General features: G+C 39.1%; 1 protein-coding gene and 1 non-coding gene across 10 annotated transcripts in view; both read left to right on the top strand.

The window, feature by feature from the left end:
* RC3H2 (ring finger and CCCH-type domains 2) overlaps nucleotides 1-26,295 on the top strand; it is a 56,270-nt gene that overhangs the window by 14,801 nt on the left and 15,174 nt on the right. For 6 of the 9 annotated variants that reach the window (XM_054521107.2, XM_054521104.2, XM_054521103.2 and 3 more), the window contains exons 4-10: nucleotides 56-289; nucleotides 7,204-7,379; nucleotides 9,803-10,003; nucleotides 10,477-10,609; nucleotides 10,729-10,847; nucleotides 13,017-13,129; nucleotides 22,511-22,819. In XM_054521107.2, coding sequence (XP_054377082.2) covers nucleotides 56-289; nucleotides 7,204-7,379; nucleotides 9,803-10,003; nucleotides 10,477-10,609; nucleotides 10,729-10,847; nucleotides 13,017-13,129; nucleotides 22,511-22,819 — 1,285 coding nt within the window. Of the gene's footprint in view, nucleotides 1-55; nucleotides 290-1,907; nucleotides 1,984-7,203; nucleotides 7,380-9,802; nucleotides 10,004-10,476; nucleotides 10,610-10,728; nucleotides 10,848-13,016; nucleotides 13,130-22,510; nucleotides 22,820-26,295 lie in introns of those variants that run through there. The other 3 variants (XM_054521108.2, XM_054521106.2, XM_054521105.2) reach the window with 3 other exon arrangements.
* LOC112135044 (small nucleolar RNA SNORD90) lies at nucleotides 10,279-10,389 on the top strand. The gene has a single exon (XR_002916358.1). It is a non-coding gene; the product is annotated as a small nucleolar RNA SNORD90 (small nucleolar RNA).

Here is a 26,295-nt window from a genome sequence, read left to right as displayed (position 1 = left end):
ACCTTTATTTTTTATTGAAAAAACTTTAGCTCCCTTTGTTTTCGTTTTCCTAAAGGTGTAGCTAGCTTGAACCAGAGTGCACTGAGCCGTCCAATGCAAAGGAAACTGGTGACACTTGTAAACTGTCAACTGGTGGAGGAAGAAGGTCGTGTAAGAGCCATGCGAGCAGCTCGTTCCCTTGGAGAAAGAACTGTAACAGAACTGATATTACAGCACCAGAACCCTCAGCAGTTGTCTGCCAATCTATGGGCCGCTGTCAGGGCTCGAGGATGCCAGTTTTTAGGGCCAGGTAAGATAGGTTACTATCTTACCTTTTTTATTAGCTATTGGGGCTTGAGGATGCCAATTTCTGGAGCTCGGTGAATCCTGAGACTCAACCCATCTTTATATGTACAAATCTTGATATAATTAAGTATAAATTTGTTTTTGTTGTTGTTGTTATTGCTGTTTTGTTTTGTTGGAGACAGAGTCTCGCTCTGTCACCCAGGCTGGAGTGCAGTGGTGCAGTCTTGGCTCACTGCAGCCTCGACATCGATGCTCAAGCAATTCTCCTGACTCAGCCCACTAAGTAGCTGGGACTACAGGCATATGCCATCACACCCGGCTAATTTTTCTATTTTTTTTACAGACAGGGTTTCACCATGTTGGCCAGGCTGGTCTGGAACTCCTGACCTCAGGTGAACTGCCTGCCCCAGCCTTCCAAAGTTCTAGGATTACAGGCGTGAGCCACGGCACCCAGCCAATATAAATCCGTTTTTATTAATCTTAATTTATATGATAGACAGTGCTTTTGTGTTTTAAAACAAAATTTCTCAAGTTAGGCAATATAGCCGTCAAGTTAGGCAATATAGCTACAGTTTTACAAATTAGAAAACCAAGTTAGAGGCCTAAGATTGAACACGTAATAAGCCAAAGAAAGGTAAGCTTTTTTTTTGGTCTGAAAAAAAATGTTTAAACTCTTGATCGTTTTTAGGGGATAATTATTTATGATTAGTGTTATCTATGTTCTGTCTTAAAAAATCTTCACCTATACCAAGGTTATGAAGTTCCCTCTTGTGTTTTCTTCCTGAAGGTTTATTATTTGAACTTTGTGATTTACAATTACAGTTCAGGTAGAATTTATTTTTGGAAAGGAAACTTTTAATAAGTGATGTTGGGACAACTAGATCAAAATGTGGAAAAAACAAAATTAGATGCATTTCTTATTATAAACTATATAAATTACAAACATGTCAGAAATCCTTATTAAAAATAAAAATAAATTAGGTAATAAAAACCAATAAAAGAATATATTTCTGTATAACCTGTGAGTAGGGAACATTTTTCTAATTTTAACTCAAAATCTAGAAACAATAAGGGAAGAAATTGATATTTGACTGTATAATTTTGTGTTTAATTTACATCACAAAAAATTATATGCAAAGGAAAAAGAAGACCAACTGGGGAAAATATTTATAAATTACATAACAAACATACACAGAGGACTAATATAACTAATATATAAGGTATATCTAAAAATTCAGAAGAAAAAGACCAACAACCAATTGAAAAATTGACAAAAGATGCAAGAAATACCATTTCTCACCTATCAGATTGGCAGAATCTTAAAGTCTGAAAATATATTCTGTTGGCAAGGGTGTGAGGTACTTTCATCCAGTAGTCATGGGCATGCAAAGTGGTACAGACTTTTAAAGAAAGGAATTTGGCAACATCTGAAAATATTACCTCTGTGTTTACCCTTTGGTCTAGCAATCCCACTTCTAGGAATCTATCCCAAAGAGACAACAGAAGGTACAGAATGCATACAGTTATAAAAGCACTATTTGTAATAGCAAACATCTGGAAACAACCTGAATGCCTATGCGTAATAAGGTACTAGTATAATAAACTGTGGTATATCCTTCCAGTGTAGTACTATGCAGCTGTCGAAAGAAATGAGGAAGAAGTATATATTCTGCTAGGGTGTGACCTCCAGATACGTTGGTAAGTTAAAAAATAAAAGCAAGGTCCAGAATAATGTGCTCAGTATAGTACTTTCTAAGTAAGAGAAGGAGGGAGAAAATCCACATATTCATTTAAATTTTCCAAAAGAAACAATGGCAAAAAAATAGAAGACTAATACCAGTATGTAGAAGAATGAGGAATCAAGGGAAAGCAGACAGGGACAGAAGCTAGACTTTGCCAACTCTCTCGTTTTGTACTTTGGAACCACATAAATGTTTTATGTAATTATAAAACAACTTTAAATATTTTTTAAATTTAATTAAAAATGATCAAAATAATACCTAAAAATAAAGCGAAAACAAGTTGGTGGCATATCCATTTGAGAATGAATTATTTCAGGTTACTTTAGAACACAGTGTTTTGACTTTTATATCCCTAGTGGAATATATAATAAATCCTAAATTATATTCGTTTGTCATATTGTTCATAATTCTGGTACTGTTATTTAGAAACTTAAACAAACACACAGTTGGATAAAAGAAGCAAGCAAATAATTATGTTAATGCCACCAGAAGCAAGACTTTCAGCATTTAAAAAAAAGATACAAGGCCGGGCGCGGTGGCTCATGCCTGTAATCCCAGCACTTTGGGAGGCTGAGGTGGGTGGATCACCTGAGGTCAGGAGTTCAAGACTAGCCTGGCCAACATGGTGAAACCCCGTCTCTACTAAAAATACAAAAATTAGCCAGGTGTGGTGGCAGGCGCCTATAATCTCAGCTACTCGGGAGGCTGAGGCACGAGAATTGCTCTAACCTGGGGGCAGAGGTTGCAGTGAGCTGAGATCATGCCACTTCACTTTAGCCTGGGCGAAAGAGCAAAACTCCGTCTCAAAAAAAAAAAAAAAAGATACAAGTATAAAATCAAAGATTTAAGTAAAACTCCTGCAGCCTTAAATTTGAATTGGCAATGTTAGTACACACCCAATTGTTTTTCTATTTCTAAAAAATGCCAATGTCCAAGGTCTGTCCACTGAAAATGCTTAGAAGTGATGAATAACCATAACACCCAGATTGTGGGCTTTCATATATACCATTTCCCACTAAAAGGAGGCAGGGCTCTTTGGGTAAATGCCTTATTCCAGTCCTAGGGTAGGAAGTCTTGTGCTGGGTGGGGAGGGGGGAAGCAAAAAAGCTTATAATCCCAGTACTTTGGGAGGCAGAGGTGGTAGGATCAGTTGACCCCCAGAGAAAGAGAGGAGGGAGAGACAATTTTGTTGAAAGGACAAAGAATTGAACATGAAGGAGCTCCTACTAGATGTAAGTGGGGCAATTTAAACATCATAATGAATGATTCCAAAGGATTGAAACACAATATGTACAAACAATTTCAGGGACAGTTCTTATATATTGAGGAAAGTTTCCTCTTTTAGCTGAATTCAAACTAATAATACATTTAGAAAATGATACAATTAGAATAATCACAATTTTGCATCCCCAAATGTATTAATGGGCTTCAGCAAGAATTATTTGTGGCTGTTAAACCCATTAGATGAGAGGTTACTGGGGAAATTTATAGTAGATGGATAAAGTCTGAACCCACTGATAAATCTTAGCATTACTAAAAGTGAGGCAAATTTTCCATGATACAAAGTTTTAAAATATTTCAAAAATCTACTTTTATACAGAAGTTAAGAATGTTACCTTTAGATATTTCCTGATGTTTACTTTAAGAAGCACTAGACTAGGTGTCAAATCTCTTTTGTTCTACAGCTCAGAAACAAAAAGACAACCTAACTTAAAAGTGGGTAAATAACTTGAATAGACATTTCTCCGAAGAAGAGACACGATGACTAACAAACACATGAAAAAATCCTGAGTGTATTTAGTTATTAGGGAGATGCAAATCAAAATCACAGTGACTTGCTTGTTTATACCCACTTGGCCATTATTTTATTTCATTTTTTTAGAGACAGGGTCTTGCTCCATTGCTCAGGCTGGAGTGCAGTGGCACGATTATAGCCCACTGTAACTTCGGAACTTCTGGCTTCAAGTGATCCTCCCATCTCAGCCTCTCAAAATGCTGAAGTGGCCCTAATTTTTAAAATGGAACATAACAAATGTTGATGAGAACGTGGAGAATGTGGACATGTAAAATGGTGTGCTGCTTTGGAAAACAATTTGTCAGTTCCTTAAAAAGTGAAACAGAATTACCATATGACCCAGCAGTTTTATTCCTAGGTATATACCCAAAAGAATAGAAAACAGGTATTCAAACTAATACTTGTATACAAATGTTTATTTGCAGCATTATTCACAATAGTCAAAAGGTGGAAACAATCCGAATGTCCATCAAGTGATAAATGGATAAACAAAATGTAGTGTATCCATAAATAGGCTATTCCTCAGCCATAAAAGGAATAAATACTGATACATGCTGCATGTGGATGAGCTTCAAAAAAAACTACATTAGGTCGGGCACTGTGGCTCACACCTGTAATCCCAGCACTTTGGGAGGCCGAGGCTTGACTTGAGGTCAGGAGTTTGAGACCAGCCTGACCAACATGGCAAAACTCTGTCTCTACTGAAAATAGAAAAAAATTAGCTGGGCATGGTGGTGCACACCTGTAATCCCAGCTATTCGGGAGGCTGAGGCACAAGAATCGTTTGAACCCAGGAGGCGGAGGTTGCAGTGAGCCAAGATCGTGCCACTGCACTCTAGCCTGGGTGACAGAGCAAGACTTTGTCTCAAAAAAAAAAAACCACGTTAAATGAAAGAAACCAGACAGCCAACTAGTGGTTGCCAGGGGCTGTGTATAGAGTATATGAACAGTGACTGCTTAATGGCGATGAGTTTCCTTTGGGGTGATGAACATGTCTTAAATTAGACAAAGTTGATGGTTGTACAACATTGTGAATATAGTACATACCACTGAATTGTGCGGTTAAAATGGTTAATTTTATCTCAATGTTTAAATAAGTCCTTGCTAGCAGAGAAACCCTGGGAGGCAAAAAAAAGAAAAAAGAAGAAAAAATTAAAAGAATTTTAAAAGTCCTTGGTTCTATTAGATTGGTGCAGAAGTAATTGTGGTTTTTGCCATTATAGTTCCAATTTTGCTGGTAACTAGATATGTTATCTTAGTTTAGTCACTTAACTTCTCTGGACCTCAGTAGCCTCACTTAGAAAAAGGGTTTGTATTTTGAATCTAGATAATCTTTCAGCTCTTAAGCTCTATTGTTTTGATTGATAACCATGTATTTGTAATTTGTAATTCTGAAATAATTTCGTATTTACTGAAAAGTTGTAAGAATAATGCAGAAAATTTTTTGTATATTCTTTACTGATATTCAGCAGTTTCTAATATTTTGCCATATTTGTTATTCTTTCCCTCTCTTCTGAACCATTTGAGAGTAGGTTGCTTGTTTTATGCTCCTTTCCTTTTAATACTTTAAAACTAAAGTATTTAGTTTTCCTAAAAACAAGGATACTGTCTTATGTAACAATATTACATTCATTAAATTTTTAAAAATTAATGATACAATACAGTACTATATACAATTTGTAGTTCATATTCCACTTTTGTCAACTATTCCAAAAATATCTTTTATAGTATTTATTTTCTTCAAGTGTAAGATCCAGTTCAAGATCACTTTCTACACGTTTTAGTCATGTCTCTTTTTAGTCGTCTTTATTCTGGAACTGTTCCTCAGCTTTTCTTTGCCTTTCATGACACTGATATTCCTGAAGAATACAGACCATTTGTTTTACAGAATATTTCTTTTTTTTTTTTTTGGAGACGGACTCTCGCTATGTCGCCAGGCTGGAGTGCAGTGGCGTAATCTCGGCTCACTGCAACCTCCGCCTCCCGGGTTCAAGGGATTCTCCTGCCTCAGCCTCCTGAGTAGCTGGGACTACAGATGCACGCCACCATGCCCAGCTAATTTTTATATTTTTAGTAGAGAAGGGGTTTCACCATGTTGGCCAGGATGGTCTCGAACTCCTGACCTCAGGTGATCTGCACACCTTGGCCTCCCAAAGTGCTGGGATTACAAGCATGAGCCAGCATGCCCAGTCTCGGAATATTTCTTAATTTAGGTTTGTCTGATGTTCTCTAATGATTAACTTCAGATTATACCATATATTCCTGGCTGTGAAGCGACATGAATGAAATTAATACCTTCTTTGGGTTTTGCATTCAGAGGCTAATATCATTTTTTAAATTATATACAAAATAGTTCTGACAGGCAAAGTGGCAGTCTCATGCATGAAAACAATACCATTTATTATAAGCCGACTTTGGGTCCTTTGCATATCATTGTCAGAGTAGTTCGGTGCGTTTAATTTTTTTTTTTTAGAGATGGAGTCTCACATTGTTGCTCAGGCTGGAGTGTGGTGGCACGATCTCGGCCCACTGCAAGCTCCACCCCCCGGGTTCACGCCATTCTCCTGCCTCAGCCTCCCAAGTAGCTGGGACTACAGGTGCCTGCCACCACATCCGGCTAATTTTTGTATTTTTAGTAGAGACGGGGTTTCACCGTGTTAGCCAGGATGGTATCGATCTCCTGACCTCATGATCTGCCCGCTTTGGCCTCCCAAAGTGCTGGAATTATAGGCGTGAGCCACCACGCCTGGCCTAATTTTTATATATTTATTTGAGATGGGGTCGGTCTCTGTTACCCAGGCTGGAGTGCAGTGACGTGATCACAGCTCACTACAGTTTCAACCTCCTGGGCTCAAGTGATCCTCCACTTCCGCCTCCCAAGTAGCTGGAACCACAGGCACATGCCACCATGCCTGGCTAATTTTTTTAATATTTAACATTTTTTTGTAGAGACAGGGTCTCTCTATATTACCCAAACTGGTCTCAAACTCCTGGGCTCAAACAGTCCTGCCTCGGCCTCTCAAAGTGCTGGGATTTACAGGCGTGAACCACCACACCCAGCTATGTGTTTTATAAATGACTTTTTTTACCTTAACATTATCATCATCTAATTGACTGTTAAATACAGAATATATTTTAAGTTCTGTTAACTTGTGTTCTGATTGGTATTTAGTGGAAAATATGTTTTATTTATGGAAAGTATGTTTTATTTTGCTTGATTACCTTTTAAATTATGTATGTGTGATGTCCTCTTTGTGCTAATTAAATATAAATTATGGGTAATGGGCCACTATAAACTCTAATACCCAAAGATGCCTATGACACACATGATCTGATGGGTTCCTCATTTGTCATGAACTCATGTTCCTTTAATATTTTTAGCTATGCAAGAAGAGGCCTTGAAGCTGGTGTTACTGGCATTAGAAGATGGTTCTGCCCTCTCAAGGAAAGTTCTGGTACTTTTTGTTGTGCAGAGACTAGAACCAAGATTTCCTCAGGCATCAAAAACAAGTATTGGTCATGTGGTGCAACTACTGTATCGAGCTTCTTGTTTTAAGGTAAGCAATAAGTATCTATGTAAAGACATGCCTGTTTGTGAGACAGAGACTACCTGAAATTCGTGTTACCCAGTCTAGAGGCCCTAGCAATGCAGAATGCTTCCAAGAGTTGAGAGGAAACTTTCCTTCTGCATTGATTGCATCTGTGATACCACCTTTTGGTAGTACCCTTTACTATCTTGGCAAAATAAGAGCATATATATGAAGATGTCAGTAACAGAAAGAACATAAGGAAATCATTTGGTAAACTTGACTCTTATCAAGTAAAAGTGGACTGCAGAAGCCTCATTTCTTTACATTTAGTGTCTTGAAATCAGAAACTTTATTGGAAACTTCATAAGGAGTATGTAAACTTTCTAACCCATTATTATTTTTGTTATCTCATTCTCTGTAGTGATTAGATTAACACCTTTAATCTGAAAATGGCCTACATGTTATCTCAGATATAACCAGGAAATGGAAAGTTGAGGAGATTGGCCCACTCTGCTTTTAGATGTTGTTTTTTGTTTAGTGGAAAGGGTAGGGAGGACCCCCAAGATATTTTAAAATGTAGTTTCATTGTCTAATAGTCTAGTGGGTAGTGACAGATACTGAAAGCAAGCTGAATCCTTAAAGTATTTATGATCCAAGAGTGTAGGTTGCTGGCTGGGTCTTGAGAAAGGCTCATGTACTTGGAAATAGAAAGGCCTTGGCTTCTATGAAAGTAAAACATTTAAATTTGAAATCAAAGCTTATTTAGGTTATTTTGTTGGTTTTATAGTCCCCAAGAGTGAAAATAGTACAGACAGAAAAATGTTTCTTTGGCAGACCACTTAGTTTGAGATAACAGGTTGATAATAGAAATTTGTTGAAGTGAATTCATTTAACTCCACTAATGAGGCTTGGACACTATCTGCCTCATAGTTACAGTGTTTAGTTTCATGCTCTTAGAGCAACAATTGAAATTAATCTCTGGTTCCACACACAACCTCACTAGGCCCTGTAAAACTCTGTACCTTTTGAATGTATAGTGTTTTACTACTTAAGTAGAAATTAAAGCTATATAAATACCCTGATGATAATTTCTCTGGTAGCAGAAAATTTCTTCTTTTCTTTTTTTTTTTTTTCAAAGCAACAGACTTTTGCTCTGTTGCTTAGGCTGGAGTGCAGTGGTGCCATCATAGTTCACTGCAGCCTTGAACTCCTCCTGGGCCTAGGCCATCCTCCTGCCTCAGCCTCCCTAGAAAATTTCTTAATTATCATGTGGTAGTGGTAATATATGCCTGCCTATTAGCTGGATTCCTTGCTTGTCTATCTTCATCCTCTACTGTTACTAAAGTGATGTTTTTTAAAACATAAATCTGATCATGTCACTTATCTGCTTAAAAATCCTCAATCTGCTCTGTGCAGTGGTTTATACCTGTAATCCCAGCACTTTGGGAGGCCAAAGCGAGAGGATTACTTGAGCCCAGAAAGTCAAGGCTGCAGTAAGCCTAGATCGTGCCACTGCACTCCAGCCTGGGTGACAAAGACCCTGTCCTCCCCGTCCCCACCCTTGCAAAAAAAATCAGTGGTTTCACATTCCCTTCATAATAATATCCAAATTTCCTGCCGTAGTATATAATGCCCTCTATTCTTCTCTAGCCTGTATCATACCTTAACCCTATGTGTTCTGCTTTTTCATGTTTCTGTTTCACCACTTGCTTCTCTTTTAAAAATTCTATTTCTCCCCCTTCTCTTTTTTTTTTTTTTTTTTTTTTTTTTTTTTTTTTTGAGACCGAGTCTCACTCTGTCCCTCAGGCTGGAGTGCTGTGGTGCTATCTCAGCTCACTGCAACCTCTGCCTCCCGAGTAGGTGGGAGTACAGGCGCCTGCCACCACCATGCCTGACTAGTCTTTGTATTTTTATTTGAGATGGGGTTTCGCCATGTTGGCCAGGCTGGTCTCAAACTCCTGACTTCAAGTGATCTGCCCACCTCGGCCTCTCAAAGTGCTGGGATTACAGGCATGAGCCACCATCCCTGGCCTCCTCACCTTTCTTTGCTCAGAAAACTCCTGTTTATTGTGCACAAATCAATTCATGTAGCTTTCAGCTGGGAGAAGCCTTTTCTGAAATCCCTTTTTTCTCCCTAATTTAATTCCCTTTCCTCTTTGTTGCCATCAAGCCTTATAACTTTTACTATAATTTTCTACTTACAAGTTTCTCTTTCTTACTAGTGGCTGAAATCATTGAAGGCAAGGATTATGTATTTAGTTATGTAAGTTCTGTTTTGTTCCAGAAAGAACTTGTGGTCAGGACATTATCTTATCTTTGTACCTTATTTGTGTGGTGTCTGATATGTAAGTATCCCCCACCCTCCCTGAAAAAGGAATAAACGAATCAGTTGAAGGGAGAAAGCACAGACCAATTCTGATGAGTTTCTTTTTCTCTTTTCTATTTTTTAGGTTACCAAAAGAGATGAAGACTCTTCCCTAATGCAGCTGAAGGAAGAATTTCGGAGTTATGAAGCATTACGCAGAGAACATGATGCCCAAATTGTTCATATTGCTATGGAAGCAGGACTCCGTATTTCACCTGAACAGTGGTCCTCTCTTTTGTATGGTGATTTGGCTCATAAATCACACATGCAGTCTATCATTGATAAGGTTTGTGAAATTAGAGATGCTGATGTTCTATCATTGCTGTTATATTGAAGAGTATTAGAATATTCTAAAGAGTCTATACACAAACAGTTGGAGATTCCTATGTTTTTAAATGTCTTATAAATGTCTTATAAATTGTCCTTATTTTCTTTTTATTTTTCTACTTGCAAAATAAAGGGATGCAACAGGGAAGCAAATACATGATACTAGCATAAAAGCAGTGAGGCTTACAAGGTTTCAAGCTTATCTATATTCTGACCTCAGAGAGTTAATACAGCTTATAAGTTTTCTAAGTGTCTAATGATGAATTTCATAGGGCAGATTCTGAGGTGAAAATTTAATTCATCACTGATACTCCTACTATGGAATCTGAAGACACTTGAAAACCTATTAAATATGTTGATAAATTGAAAGTATTTGAGTATAAATGTGTCATAAGAACCAAAGTAAAAAGCATTCTCATTTCTGTTTGTTAGCTACAGTCTCCAGAGTCATTTGCAAAGAGTGTCCAGGAATTGACAATTGTTTTGCAACGAACAGGTGACCCAGCTAACTTAAATAGACTGAGGCCTCATTTAGAGCTTCTTGCAAACATAGACCCTAATCCAGGTATGTGGGAATATGCTCAGTTGCTTATATTTTTTTCTACTTTTGAGGTGAATAACACAGGAGAATTACTGCTAACATTCTTCCCCCCCAACCCCCATGCCCTTGGTGGCTTATTTTAGATGCTGTTTCACCAACTTGGGAGCAGCTAGAAAATGCAATGGTAGCTGTTAAAACAGTAGTTCATGGCCTTGTGGACTTCATACAGAATTACAGTAGAAAAGGCCATGAGACCCCTCAGGTAAGTACATTTATTACATTTCTGACTGCTATTGTCTCTAACTCAGTTTCATCCTGAACATCTTAACAAGCCGTTTTGTTAATTGGACTCTATATGTGACTCATAAGTTTTTATCATCTCTGTTCTTTTGGGAGGAACCCAGTTTTTAGTGTACTTGGTAAACATTTCATAGCACACCAAGAGTTTAGAGGGTATCTTGGGTGTGAGTATACTTCATTACAGAATATTTTTGACCAAATGTAGATAATTGATTCCAAACATTTTGTCTAATTCTTTCCTACCGTGGGAAATTGTCATTTTTTTCTGTATTGAATTTCTATATGTAAATTTATGGAATTTGAATTTTCTTTCTTTTTTTTTTTTTTTTTAAGACAAAGTCTCACTTTGTCGCCCAGGCTGGAGTGCAGTGACGCTATCTCAGCTCACTGCAACCTCTGCCTCCTGAGTTCAAGTGATTCTCCTGCCTCAGCCTCCCAAGTAACTGGAATTACAGGCCAGCGCCACCACGCCCTGCTGATTTTTGTATTTTTTGTAGAGAGAGGGTTTTACTATGTTGGCCAGGCTGGTCTCAGACTCCTGACCTCAGGTGATCTGCCCACCTCGGCCTCCCAAAGTGCTGGGATTACAGGCGTGAGCCACCGTGCCCGGCCAAAATTTGAATTTTCAAGAGAATTTTCAATGTACTTTAGAAGTTAAGATATAATCCTGGCCAGGCACGGTGGCTCACGCCTGTAATCCCAGCACTTTGGGAGGTTGAGGTGAGTGGATCACTTGAGGCCAGAAGTTCGAGACCAGCCTGGCCAACATGGTGAAACCCCATCTCTACTAAAAAAAAAATACAAAAATTAGCCAGGCATTGTAGTGGATGCCTGTAATCCCAGCTACTGAGAAGACTGAGTCAGGAGAATCGCTTGAACCCGGGAGATGGAGGCTACAGTGAGTCGAGATCGCGCCACTGCACTCCAGCCTGGGCGACAGTGACTCTTGTCTCCAAAAATATAAAATAAAAAGAAGTTAAGATATAATCCTTTATACTAATAACTTCTATTTAATAAGTTATTATGAGCCATTCACTACATTCGATGTTTTACATGTATTATTTCTTATCCTCACAGCCACCTGCAATGTAGTTGCTATTTCCAAGCTGAAATTCAAAGAGGTTAAATAACATAAGATTGTGCTGTCAGGGGGCTGGGCACAGTGGCTCATGCCTATGCCAGCACTTTGGGAGGCTGAGGCAGGCGGATCACGAGGTCAGGAGATCCAGACCATCCTGGCTAACATGGTGAAACCCCATCTTTACTAAAAATACAAAAAAATTAGCCGGGCGTGGTGGCAGGCGCCTGTAGTCCCAGCTACCTGGGAGCTCCCTGAGGCAGGGAGAATGGCCTGAACCTGGGAAGTGGAGCTTGCAGTGAGTCGAGATGGCGCCACTGCACTCCAGCCTGGGCAACAGAGCAAGACTCTGTCTCAAAAATAAAAATAAAAAATAAAAAAGATTGTGCTGTCAGTAAGAGCTGGGATCAAACCTACACTTTGTACGCTTCTCTCCTTATTCTGAGAAGGTATTATAACTTAAAATATTAAAAACAAATGTTTTCATCTTAGGCTCATAAGAATAAGAATGTCTTAGATTTTGATGCAAATTGTAGAAGTAATAGTGAAATTTTAATATTCTGCCTCATTGTGTGAACTCAAATAGTTTAAGCCTGAGAGTTGTACCCTCAAGCTGACAAGTGAATTGGTAATTTTTCACTTCTAGGAGGAATTGTATTCTACCTTTTCTGAGAAAGTTTAAGTAGACAAAGCTTTTGGTTTTTTTTAATGCTTTTTAAAATTGTTTTATTTTTGGTAGAATTTTAAGACAGCAATAAATTTATGAAAAAATATTTTCTTTTTCTGGGCATTCTGTTAACTAATGGATAAATGGACACAACATTTGAACCAGTTTCGAATAATCTTCAGAAGGAATATCTAAAGTGCCAACTCAGGGTTATGTCTCATAACTCACAACAGGAAACAATGGAATATTAGTTGTTTCAGCACAAGAATTAGTTGTCTAATGTGAAAAAGAATTAAATGTGTAATTATGAAGTTCTGAACTTCCTAGAGTGAATAACAAATGGAATCTTCACTTTGCCACTCATTGAATGTGTTCCATTTTTGTAGCCTCAGCCAAACAGCAAATACAAGACTAGCATGTGCCGAGATTTGCGACAGCAAGGGGGTTGTCCACGAGGAACAAATTGTACATTTGCCCATTCTCAGGAAGAGCTTGAAAAGTAAGTATTGAGAATTCTGTTTCATATGGGTTTAATTTTTGATTTTTATGGGAGTGTTATATACTGTCCTGAAGTTTGTGATGACTTTCAAAAATGCAAGTTAAGGGCTGGGCACCGTAGCTCATGCCTGTAGTCCTAGCACTTTGCGGGGCTGAGGCAGGAGGATTGCTTGTGCTCAGGAGTTTGAGACCAGCCTGGGCAAGATAAGGAGACCCCCGTCTCTACAAAAAATTTAAAAATTAGCTGTGTGGCCCACAATTGTGGTCCCAGCTGCTCAAAAGGCTGAAGTGGAAGGATTGCTTGAACCCCAGAGGTCAAGGCTGCAGTGAGTGTGTTCATGCCACTGCACTCCAGCCTGAGGGACACAGCAAGACTCTGCCTTGAAACAAAACATATAAGATCTGGGTACAACATTAACATAAGTGATTTAGAACTTTACTCAATGGTCATATTTTGAGACCATTTTATAGCTGGAATCCATATTTATACTGAGCACCTGTGTGGAATGAAAATACTTGCAGTCTTATTTGCTCAGATTCAGTTAAACCTAGCAGCAAAGTCTCAGGCAAAATGGTAAAGCAGATATATATGCTTTTTATGGCTTTTGGTCTTTTTAACATTCTTTTTCCCTGTGTATTCTTTCTCTTCTCCTATGGTTAATCCCTTTTTCTATGTCCCTTTACCCGAGACATAAAAGTTAATGTATATAAGGTTTTTTGCTATTATCCAATTTTTGTTGTTTTGTTTTTTAACTAAGACTTTCATTATTGAGACCTTACCAAAAAATTGATCCCAGCCTTTCTACTTTCTGCTGGCCAGTGTATCAACTTTTTTTTTTTTTTTTTTTGAGATGGAGTCTTGCTCTGTCACCCAGGGTGGAGTGCAGTGGCATGATCTTGGCTTACTGCAACCTCTGCCTCCCCTGTTCAAACGATACTCCTGCCTCAGCCTCCCGAGTAGCTGGAACCACAGGCGCCCACCACCACGCCTGGCCAATTTTTGTATTTTTAGTAGAGACGGGGTTTCACCATGTTGGCCAGGCGGGTCTCAAACTCCTGACCTCAAGCGATCTGCCTGCCTTGGCCTCCCAAAGTACTGGGATTACAGGTATGAGCCACCATGCCCGCCCTGTCCGTCAACTCTTTGTGGGCATATTCATTTTGTTTTTAGATACTTTAAACAAACTGAGCTAATTTTCTCCCATACCTCCTCCTCCTGCCTTCCATTGTACTCACCTCGTGTACCCTGTTTAGCCATCCAGCCTGTTATATGTGCTATGTTATAATAATCATCTTTGTCAGCTGTCCTTCCTTCAGCTTTTTCTGCTTAATCAGTCAAAAAGTTCTGCCAATTCATCTTCCTATATATTTCTCAATTCTTTCTTCTTCTTTCCATCCTTGTGATTCAAGCTGTCATCTCCTTTTCTCGATCCCTTGTTGCCTTCTAACTAGTCTTAAATCTCTCGTTGTCCACCCCTTCTCCCATTATTTCCCTTAAAACAGAAATATTTTAAAAGCACAGATTTACTCATACCACCCTTCTTCACCTAAGCCTTTGATAGCCTCTCATTGTCCTGTAGATTAAGATATAAAATCTGTGTTGTGGCCTCTAAGACCGTGCATCATCTAATGTGTGTCTGTCTTTCTGATCTCATTACACAACACTAATTGTACTCAAGTCACACTGACCTTCTCTCAGTTTGTGGCATGCACTGTGCTCTTTCCCACCTCAGGTCTTTTACATAATGCTGTTACTCCTAGCCTTGCCTTTGAGACCTTTCCTTTGTCTAGCTCATCCTTCACTTTTTCAGGGTAATTCCCCTGACACTTCATACTAACCAGCTTCCTCTTTCAAACACTTATCACATAAAATTAATTGGTGTCCTGTTTTAGAGCTTGACAAACTTCTTTATGAAGTCCAGATAGCAAACATTTTTGGCTTTGTGGGCCACAGAATCTGTTACAACCACTCAGCAGTGCCATTGTAGCAAAAAAACAGCCGCAGACAATGCATAAATTGGGCATGGCTGTAAACTTTATTTATAAAAACACTTTACAGAAACTATGGCCCATGATCTGTTTATTAAATGTTTGTCTACCTTACATAGGTGTAACCCCCATGGACTATATCTTCATTGTTGTCTCCTTTCCTCAGTGGCTAGCCTGGGCACTGTACATAATGAGCTCTACAAGCAGCAGCAGTGTGATAGAAGATAAGTGTGTGTGCAGTGAAAAGAGCAGAAACATGCTTCTCTTCTCAGTTTTTTTCCCCACTTGAAGAGCCTAGAGAAGAGGATACAGGAGTCCTAAGGAAAAAAGATGCTGTTTGCACCCAGTCGAACTAGTTCTATATACAGAATTTCACGTCAAGATAATTTGGGAGACTCCAGGAAATACATTCAGCTTGTCCGTACCTGAAATAGAGCTTTTTAGCTAAAAGGGGAGCTTTTGAGAAAGTTAGACTAAAAAAGTCAGAGAAGAAACTGTGGTTTCATTGCCATGCACCCTCAATTAGTGCCCAGGCTGAAAATCCATTTTCTTCTCTCTCATACCTTCAAACAGACTTCACATTCTTCATCTGCAGTACCTAGTTCAGAACTTTATTATCTTTTGCCAGACTTGTAATAGTAGCAGTAAAAATAACAATAGCCAAACTAGGTGTGGTGGCTCATGCCTGTATTCCCAGCAGTTTGGGAGGCAAAGGCAGGAGGATACCTTGAGTCCAGGAGTTTGAGACCAGCCTGGGCAACATAGTGAGACCTCACCTCTACAAAAAAATAAACAAAATTGGCTGAGCATAGTGGCATACTCCTGTCATCTTAGCTACTCAGGAGGCTGAGGTAGGAGGATCGCTTGAACTCGGGAGGTCAAGTCTGCCGTGAACTGAGATTATACCACTGTATTCCAACCTGGGCAACAGAGCAAGACTCTGTCTCAAAAATATAAATAAATAAAAATAATAAATAATAAATATATAAAATATCACTCATTCAAAAATAATAATAATGGCAAAATTATTGGTCACATTTTTAGTGTTTCACATGGTAATCCAGTGGGTTTTACTGCTTCAGTGGCTTTTTATCCAGTATCTTCCTATATCTCAACCTGTCTTTTCCATTTGTACTATTTTCTTCTTAAAATATGTGTGTCTCCTTTAAATTCTTAATTAGTTCCTCAGTACATCACAGAATCTCATCCTGATTTTTTCCTCTAGCTCTACTCTGCCATTTGTATACTTTGTTTTTAAGGTATATTCAATTAATCACTGTTGATTACTATATAAATTTCTTTTACTCTTCTTTTCACTTGTCTATATTGTTTATTCCATATTGTATTATTTTCTCCCTCTTCTTTATCTGGAGAGCTATTACTAATCATACTCAGATATTACCTTCCCTCTGCAGACTTCCCTAGGCAGTGTTAATTGCATCCTTCACCGTGCTGCCATAGCACTCCATACACAGTAGTTTAAAAATTGTGGTATAGTTAGCTGGGTGTGGTGGCAAGTACCTGTAATCCCAGCTGTTCGGGAGGCTGAGGCAGGAGAATGGCTTGAACTTGGGAGGCAGAGGTTGCAGTGAGCCGAGATCGCGCCACTGTACTCCTGTGTGGACGACAGAGCAAGATTCCATCTTAAAAAAATAAACAAAAATAAATAAATAAAAATTATGTTATAGTTCTAAAACTACAGTATTATAATTGTTTATTTACGTGTGTGTTTTCACTGGACTTCATTTATCTCACGGGTTATTCATCTTTTTTTTTTTTTTTTTTTTGAGACAGGGCCTGACTCTGTAGTGCAGTGGTATGATCTTGGCTCACTGCAACTTCTGCCTTCCGGGCTCAGGCGATTCTCCCACCTCAGCCTCTCGAGTAGCTGGGACCACAGACACACGCCACCATGCCTGGCTAAATTTTTTTTGTAATTTTTGTGGAGATGGGGATTCACCATGTTGCCCAGGCTGGTCTCGAACTCCTGAGCTCTAACAATCTGCCCACCTCAGCCTCCCAAAGTGCTAGGATTACAGGCGTGAGCCATGGCACCTGGCAAGGGTTATTCATCTTTATATTTCCTGCATCTAGAAAATACATGGTACATAAACTCAGTATATTTATGTGGAGGAGCAAATAATATACAGTTCTTACTTCGTATTTCCAACCAGCTTCACACTCTATTGCTGTTTAAACAAACAGGGATAATGCAAAGGATTAGAAAAGTAGGTGATGTGACTGTCTGTCCTTTCAGTTTAAAAAATACATATTGCTACCTCACTCTGAGCTTTTCGAGGATAGGCTGTTTGTCTTAGTTCACATAACACCAGAAATTCAGCAAATGTTTGTTCAACTTAAATAAATTAATTTTACCTATATTTTCTTTCTCTATTATACACCCCTCTAACCAAACAAAATGTGGATGCCCAATAATCCCTTCTTAGAATACATATTTATTATATGTAAACATGAAATAAATATGTAGAATAAATATTATGTGAATATGTGGATATGTTTTAGAACTAGGATGTTTGGGTTATGTTCCTAAGAATTGCTACATTCTGGGGAGTGTCAAAAGCGAGAGATCAACCAGCTCAACAAATAGTGGCCAGGAGCAGTGGCTCATGCCTGTAATCCCAGCACTTCGGGAGGCCAAGGCTGGTGGATCACTTGAGGTCAGGAGTTTGAGACCAGCCTGGCCAGCATGGGGGAAACCCTTTCTCTACTAACAATACAAAAATTAGTCAGGCATGGTGGTGCACGCCTGTAATCCCAGCTACTGGGGAGGTTGAGGCACGAGAATCGCGTGAACCTGGGAGGTGGAGGTTGCCATGAGCACCACTGCACTCCAACCTGGGTGACAGAGTGAGACTTTGTCTCAAAAAAAAAAAAAAGTTATAAAAGATTATTATATACTGGTTACTATTCAAAATGTTTCTAATGGAAAAAGAGGAACAGTAAACATGTAAATAAGCAATTTTGGCCATAGCAAAGAATTTGGATTTTATTCTGGTTGCAATAAGAAGTCATTTTAGAGTTGTATTTAAATGGAATGATGAGATTTTCATTTTGTCTTAGACATATCACTCTGGTGTCTGCATGGATAGAGACAAGTTAAACTTCTATAGTGGTCCCCAGGTGGGAGTTTGGTAGCTTGGGTAGGACTATAGCAATGGAAATGATGAAAAGTAGTCATACTTAGGATATATTTTGGAAGTAGAGCTGACAACATGGACCAATTGAATGTGGGCTATAAAGAAAAGAGAGGAATCAAGGATGACTCCAAGGTATGGAGCCTGCATAACTTAGTGGTCTCTTGCTGAAATGGGAAATACATCAGGGCAGAAAATCAGTGGTTCTCTTGGCCATATGAAGTTGGAAGCTTATTCTATATTCATGTAACAAATAATAATTGGGGGCCGGGTGAGGTGGCTCACGCCTGTAATTCCAATACTTTGAAAGGCTGAGGCAAGAAGATCACTTGAGCTCAGGAGTTTGCAACCAGCCTGGGAAACATAGCAAGACCTTGTCTCTACTACAAAAAAAAAAAAAAAAAAAAATTGGCTGGGTATGGTGACTTACTCCTGCCTGGGTGATGGAGACTCTGCCTTTAAGATAATAATAATAATTGGGCACTTAGGATGTTATGAGGCAGTGTATTATGTGCTAAAGATAGAGAGATGCAAGAAAGGCAAAAAGTCTTGTCCTCCGGGAGCTTACGTTGTAGTAAGAAGACAGACATGAAATAAATAAATATAGCGTAATGTCTTGTAATGACAGGAAGTATGAAAAAAATACACAAAGAAGAAAAAGAATGATTAAGAAAGGAGAGATCTCTTAGAATAGTGTAGGAAAGACTCTTATAAGATATTTGGCCAGGTGCAGTGGCTCACGCCTGTAATCCCAGCACTTTGGGAGGCCAAGGCAGGTGGATCACGAGGTCAGGAGATCGGGACTATCCTGGCTAACATGGTGAAACTACCCCGCTAACACGGTGAAACCCCGTCTCTACTAAAAATAGAAGAAATTAGCCAGGCATGGTGGTGGGCACCTGTAGTCCCAGCTACTCAGGAGGCTGAGGCTGGAGAATGGCGTGAACCTGGGAGGCGGAGCTTGCAGTGAGCTCAGATTGCGCCACTGCACTCCAGCCTGGGCGACAGAGCGAGACTCCATCTCAAAAAAAAAAAAAAAAAAGATACAACATTTGAGCAAATAGTCGAAGAAGGTGCCCAAGAGAAAAAAAGATAATTACCTAAGTGAAGTCTTAGAGGAAGGCAAATGGGCTTGAGACCTAGGCCACAGGTGGTGAGACTGGCTTTAGTCAGGAACAGGAACTCATTGTCCCTTATCTTTAAGAGGAATGTGGCTACAGGTGCAGGAAGGTTACTGGAATTGGTAGCGGAAAGATAAATTATTCTCCTCTCCTTTCATCTATTTTCATGGTTAAGTGGGAGACAATATCATCTAGCTGTAGGAGGGGTGGTTAGAAGTGGAGGGGAAAAGGCTATTGGAGATGGGAAAATGAACTTAGTAAAGAAGCGTATTAATGAATTACTAATTTATAATTTTGAAGGGATTATAGACAGCATGATTGCACAATTTTTCTCCAACATTTAGCTGCTTGGGAGCAGGTACAAAATAAGTAAACAATTGGATTGAGCTTTTACCAAATGAGTTATACAGAGGGAGTGGATCAAGGGAGTTAAAAATTATTTACAAGGGAGGGATTAATGGTAGATAGTGGATTCTAAGATGAGTAAGAAGGGATTTAAAAATAATAGGGAGAGTTAGGCATGGTGGTGCACACCTGTAGTCCCAGCTACTCTGGAGGCAGAGCTGGGAGGATCACTTGCATTTAGGATTTAAGGCAGTCTAGGCAACATAGTGAGATCCTGTCTCTGAAAAGGCAGCCTTTAGCTGCCCCAATACTAAGAATCCAGTGTATATCCCTACTTGTCACTTGCTTTACCTCACTTGGTTAAGATTTTATTTCTCCTGACTCTTTTGAGAGGTTCATAGTCAAAACTTTATTTTTTGCTTTCTAGAGCAACCTTGTGGATTATCTCAGTTTTTTGTTTTTTTTTTTTTTGGAGACAGAGTCTTGCTCTGTCAGCCAGGCTGGAGTACAGTCGCACAATCTCTCGGCTCACTGCAACCTCCGTCTCCCAGGCTCAAGCAATTCTCTTGCTTCAGCCTCCCGAGTAGCTGGGATTACAGGCGTGTGCCACCACTTCCGGCTAATTTTTGTGTTTTTAGTAGAGACGGGGTTTCACCATGTTGGCCAGGCTGGTCTTGAACTCCTGACCTCAGGTAATCCACTGGCCTCAGCCTCCCAAGGTGCTGGGATTACAGGTGTGAGCCACCATGCCCGGCCAAGTTTTGTTTTTTGAGGATGGAAAGCAAGGAGACACGATATTTTGTATAGGAACTCTGAGGAAAAGAATGAGAGTAGGTTTCAGAGAGCATGTGGAGGAAGGCATAGGGATCTTTGGGCCCCTCCAGACAACCAGATTGCCTTCCTAAAATATAAGTCTACTCATGCCCTTCCTTCTTGAAAGAAGTAATTATTGGTTTTCCTCTTATCTGTAAGATGATGTTGGCCAGGCACAGTGGCTCATGACTGTAATCCCAGCACTTTCGGAGGCCAAGGCAGGCGGATCACTTGAGGTCAGGAGTTCGAGAACAGCTTGGCCACCATGATGAAACCCCATCTCTACTAAAAATACAAAAATTAGCCAGGTGTGGTGGCAGGCACACACCTATAATGGGCACCTATACTCCAGAGGCTGAGGCAGGAGAATTGCTTGAACCCGGGAAGCAGAGGTTGCAGTGAGCTGAGATCACACTATTGCACTCCAGCCTGGGTGACAAGAGCGAAACTCCGCCTCAAAAAAAAAAAAAAAAGTTGTGTAAACTGGCCATCACCTGTTTTTTTTATATTTTGTTACTTCACTTTTAGCCAGTCTAATGTGGGAGCACTTGTCTTTTATTGAGCATCACCTTCCTCTGCCAGTGTGTACATGTTAAACATGTTAAAGAGAAGGAGAAGAGAAGGACTGAATAATGAAGCTGTTTATAGATACCAGAGGACTAAAAGAGAAACTATTGTGAAGGCATTGCTTATTACTAACACTTTATATTTAATTACCATATGTTTATATATAATATTAATAACAGATTACTTTAGTCATATATAATTATGACCCCAAATATGTATAGTCTTCTTTTTGTTCATGAACTTAATTTTTCACCACTTTAAAAATATTGTAGGGGCCGGGTGTGGTGGCTGACACCTGTAATCCCAGCACTTTGGGAGGCCGAAGTGGGCAGATCACCTGAGGTCAGGATTTTGAGACCAGCCTGGCCAACATGGCAAAACCCTATCTCTACTAAAAATACAAAAGTTAACCAGGCGTGGTGGTGGGTGCCTGTAATCCCAGCTACTTGGGAGGCTGAGGCAGGAGAACCACTTGCACCCGGGAGGCGGAGGTTGCAGTGAACCGAGATCGCGCCATTGCACTCTAACCTGGGTGACAAGAGTGGAACTTAACTCCGCCCCCCCAAAAAAAAAATATATATATATCTATTTATACACACACACACACACACACACACACACACACACACACACACACAGGAGGGAATATTGTTAAGGATTACATTATAATGAAATTTTGGTATATAAGTGGAAACACATTTTCTTAAATGGAATCCAAAATCAAATTGCCAGTCCTTTTGTGTATTAGAGTATTATATCCAATGATCACCATAAATAAAACTCAAAACTTAGTATCAGAAAAATCTTTCATACAAATGTTTTTAACTTTAGGTATAAACTGTTCTGAAAACTATAATACAGAATTTCTATTTTTGTATAATGTTTAAGAATGAGTTTTTTAAATTTTTTTTTTAATTATGTAATCCTTTTACAGTTTGGTAACAACAGAATGGCTTCAGCTCTTGCATACCTTTTCTCTTTACTCTGTGTTCTCAACCAAATTTGTGGCCAGTTCCTGTCATTTTTACATAACATACCTTATATTCTAGTTATACAAAATTTTCAAATGATCTCTTTCCACTCCCTCAAAAGGTTTTTTTGAATACATTCTTGGACAAAGTGGCATGAGGGGGAAAAAAAAATACATGTATACTCGGCTTGCTATATTAATTACATGTATATTATATACATATGTGAATGGCATATATATTTTCATGCGGCATCTGTTGCAGTAGAATTTGATATAGACTGTATTTGATTATTTAGCTGAAGAAACTTTTTGTCAAAACTGGTTCCTCCTTTTTCAATCTATTCCCATTGCCCATTGCCATTTTTTGTCTTGAGTAAGATTTAGTGAAATATTCACCAATCTGTTGATTGTTTTTGAAACAGGTATCGATTAAGGAACAAAAAGATCAATGCCACTGTAAGAACGTTTCCTCTTCTAAATAAAGTTGGTGTAAACAACACTGTCACAACCACAGCCGGAAATGTCATTTCTGTCATAGGAAGTACTGAAACAACAGGGAAAATTGTTCCAAGTACAAACGGAATTTCAAATGCAGAAAACAGTGTTTCCCAGCTAATCTCACGTAGTACTGACAGTACCTTAAGAGCTCTGGAGACCGTGAAGAAAGTGGGAAAGGTTGGCACTAATGGTCAGAATGCTGCTGGGCCCTCTGCAGATTCTGTAACTGAAAAGTAGGTATTAGGTAAAAACGATTACTGGAAATTCTTTTTCCTTTTTAGAAATGCCTGAGTGTTTTTATTTCTCCTGATGAATACTGGTTAATCAGAATTTTTATGCAGAATATTTTGTGATGTATAAGAAACACTAAATGCTAAAAAATTTGAGTTCTAGTTTGGTTCTGCAACTGAATAGCCCTGTGGACTTGGAAAGTGGGAAAGTGACTTTAACTCTGAGTTTTGTTTTCCTCAACTCTCCCAAAGAGACTGGACCAGAATTGTTTTTTTTTCACACCTTATTTTCTTGAACTATAGTGTTGATTCCATCAAGGTGCTAGAAAAGAACTAAATAGAAACCTAAGCAGGTAAAATGCTGAGCCTCTAGCTCTGTTTCAGTCAGAGCGCTTTCACTTTATACTCTGTAATGAGGTGTAGCACTTAAGAGGGGAGTCTTGGCCGGGCGCAGTGGTTCACGCCTGTAATCCCAGCACTTTGGGAGGCTGAGGCGTGTGGATCATGAGGTATGGAGATCGAGACCATCCTGGCTAACATGGTGAAACCCCATCTCTACTAAAAATACAAAAAAAAAATTAGCTGGGCATGATGGCAGGCGTATGTACTCCCAGCTACTCAGGAGGCTGAGGTAGGAGAATGGCATGAACCCGGGAGGCGGAGCTTGCAGTGAACCCAGATCATACTACTGCAGTCCAGCCTGGGCGACAGAGTGAGACTCCGTCTCAAAAAAAAAAAAAAAAAAGGAGGGGACTCTTTGGAGGGCTTTCAAGTTCTGGCTCATGGTTTTCCAGCTGTTTGATCTTAGGCCAGTTACTTAATCTGTCTACCTTAGTTTACTCATCCATAAAACTAGAATTATAATGGTGTCAACTTCATATGTTGGTTGCGAGGATTAAGTGAATTAATACTCCAGTATGCCTTGAACAATGCCTGCCAGATAGTAAGCACTCAGTGAATATTTGCTTTATTATTATTATCACTGTTAATTGTTATTGAGTGTCAGCATAAGATTTCATTTGTCAGAGGGTTTTGGTGCCTTTAGAAAAAGGTTTTTAAATTTTCAGATTATCTGAAAAGTTATTTCCAACTCTGAAATCTTGAGTAAGATTTAGTAAAATATTCATCAATATGTTGATGTTCAGATTTTGTTGCCTATAAATAGTCTATCAGTATCTGTTATATGCCTGCTAGGAAAAAAGCATTGTGCTAGGCACATAGCAGTCAATGATGGATAGATAAGCAGTGACATTTGCTACTTCTGCAGTCAGCACATGATGGGGGAAATTGTTTATTAAAGGACTTTTACAGGCTGGGCACGGTGGCTCAGGCCTGTAATCCCAACACTTAGGGAGGCCGAGGTGGGCGGATCACCTGAGGTTTGGCGTTCAAGACCAGCCTGACCAACATGGAGAAACCCTGTCTCTACCAAAAATACAAAATTAGCCGGGCATGGTGGCGCATGCCTGTAATCCCAGCTACCTGGGAAGGCTGAGGCAGGAGAATCACTTGAACCCGGGAGGCGGAGGTTGCAGTGAACTGAGATTGCACGATTGTACGCCAGCCTGGGCAACATGAGTGAAACTCCATCTCAAAAAAAAAAAAGGACTTTTACAGTCTTCCCTGGGCAAGATTTTAGAAAAGATATATTCGAGAACATTGTCTAGTTAACAAATGTTATTTATGCACTCAATCTTGTAGCTCTGTTTTTGGCACATGAAATATACAACATACTTTGCTTTTAAGGGATTTATGATATAGTTGTGGAGACAGCATTTACACATATGAAACAGTACTGAAGTTGGATTAAAGGACAGGAAAATTTTATATTGCTGGGAAAAATATGGGAAATTACAGAAAAAAGAACAACATCACATGGATTAAATCTGTCTGTAATTATATGGAACATTGAGGAGACCAGTCTTTTAGATCCGAAGGCTTATATTAGGGACTGGTATAAAATAAGGTTAGATAGGTTGGTGCCACATTATGGAGACCTTATGTATACATGTTTAGGAAATAAGCTTTTGAAGAGTTTTGGCAAAATAATGTTGTAAAACTGTTTTATATCCATACAATGGAAAATTCAGCCATAAAAAGGAAATGAAGTACTATTATGTGCTACAATATGGATGAACCTTTAAACATTGTGCTAAATGAAAGAAGCCAGATACAAAAGGTCACATATTTATATGGCTCCATTTATGTTAAGTGTCCAGAATAGGCAAATTCATAGAGACAGGAAGTAGATTAATGGTTTCTAGGGGGTTAGGGCTGGGACAGGAATGGGGAATGAATGCTAGTGGGTACAGGTTTCTCTTGGGGATGATGAAAATGTTTCAGAATTAGATAGTGGTGATAATTGGACAATCTTGTGAATATACTAAAAATTACTGAATTGTACATCCTAAAATAATGAACTATATCTCCATTTTTAACAAAATAGACTAGGGTAAAAACTTTTTTTTTTTTTTTTTTTTTTTGAGATGGAGTCTCTCTGTCTCCACTCACTGTCACCCAGGTGGAGTGCAGTGGCGCGATCTCGGCTCACTGCAACCTCCACCTGCTGGGTTCAAGTGATTCTCCTGCCTCAGCCTCCTAAGTAGCTGGGATTACAGGTGCCCGCCACCGTGCCCGGCTAATTTTTGTATTTTTAGTAGAGACGGGGTTTCGCCATGTTGGCCAGACTGGCTAGAACTCCTGACCGCAAGTGATCCGCCCGCCTTGGCCTCCCAAAAGGCTGGGATTACAGGTGTGAGCCACTGCGCCCAGCTGGTAAAGACTTTTAAAAAATAAATCTAAATTTTTATTGGAACACAGTTGTCCAGTTGTTATTGGAACACAGGAAAAAGAATAATTCTATGAGAGGTATTGTGGATGGCTTCTTGGAGGTGAAGTGATGATACCTGAGCTATTTCCAAAAGTATGGATAGCAAGGAAGGAAGGGCCTTGTGGATGGAGAAGGCAGCACAGGCAAAATGAATAAGGTGTGAGCGAAGCTGCCATGGAGGAGAGCCTAGAATCCTGAAAGTCATCTAGGATAGTGATGATCTCATTCTCACTAGGATGTGACTGAAGGATTAGCTTTTTCTATAAGTTCCAGTTTTTGAGATAGCTTGCATGATTTCATGAGGCAATAAATGTTGACCTTATCATGGATCTTGTTGCCTTTTTGTTGATAAGTCTATGAGTTTACCATTTCAAAAGTACTAATCCAAATTTTAGGTATGTGACATTTTGACATGGAGGGATCAGATAATTCATATAAAGCAGTGCCTGGAATAGGCTCAAATAACCACTTGATAAATATTAGTTATTGTTTTAAGGAAATCCTAATCATTTTCCTTGTTGTCTCTATTTTACTTTATGTAAAGAATAAGCACAGTCCTAAAATATCTTTATACTCTAAACCCTTGCATTTGTACCTACTATTATTACCCACAGTTCCTTAGTTATTTTTTACATTTTAATATACAGTT

This window comes from Pongo abelii, chromosome 13, assembly GCF_028885655.2.
Source record: "Pongo abelii isolate AG06213 chromosome 13, NHGRI_mPonAbe1-v2.0_pri, whole genome shotgun sequence".
Classification (NCBI taxonomy): Eukaryota; Metazoa; Chordata; class Mammalia; order Primates; family Hominidae; genus Pongo; species Pongo abelii.
The sequence above is the reverse complement of the archived record's forward strand: the minus strand, read 5'-3'. Positions and strand labels throughout refer to the sequence as shown.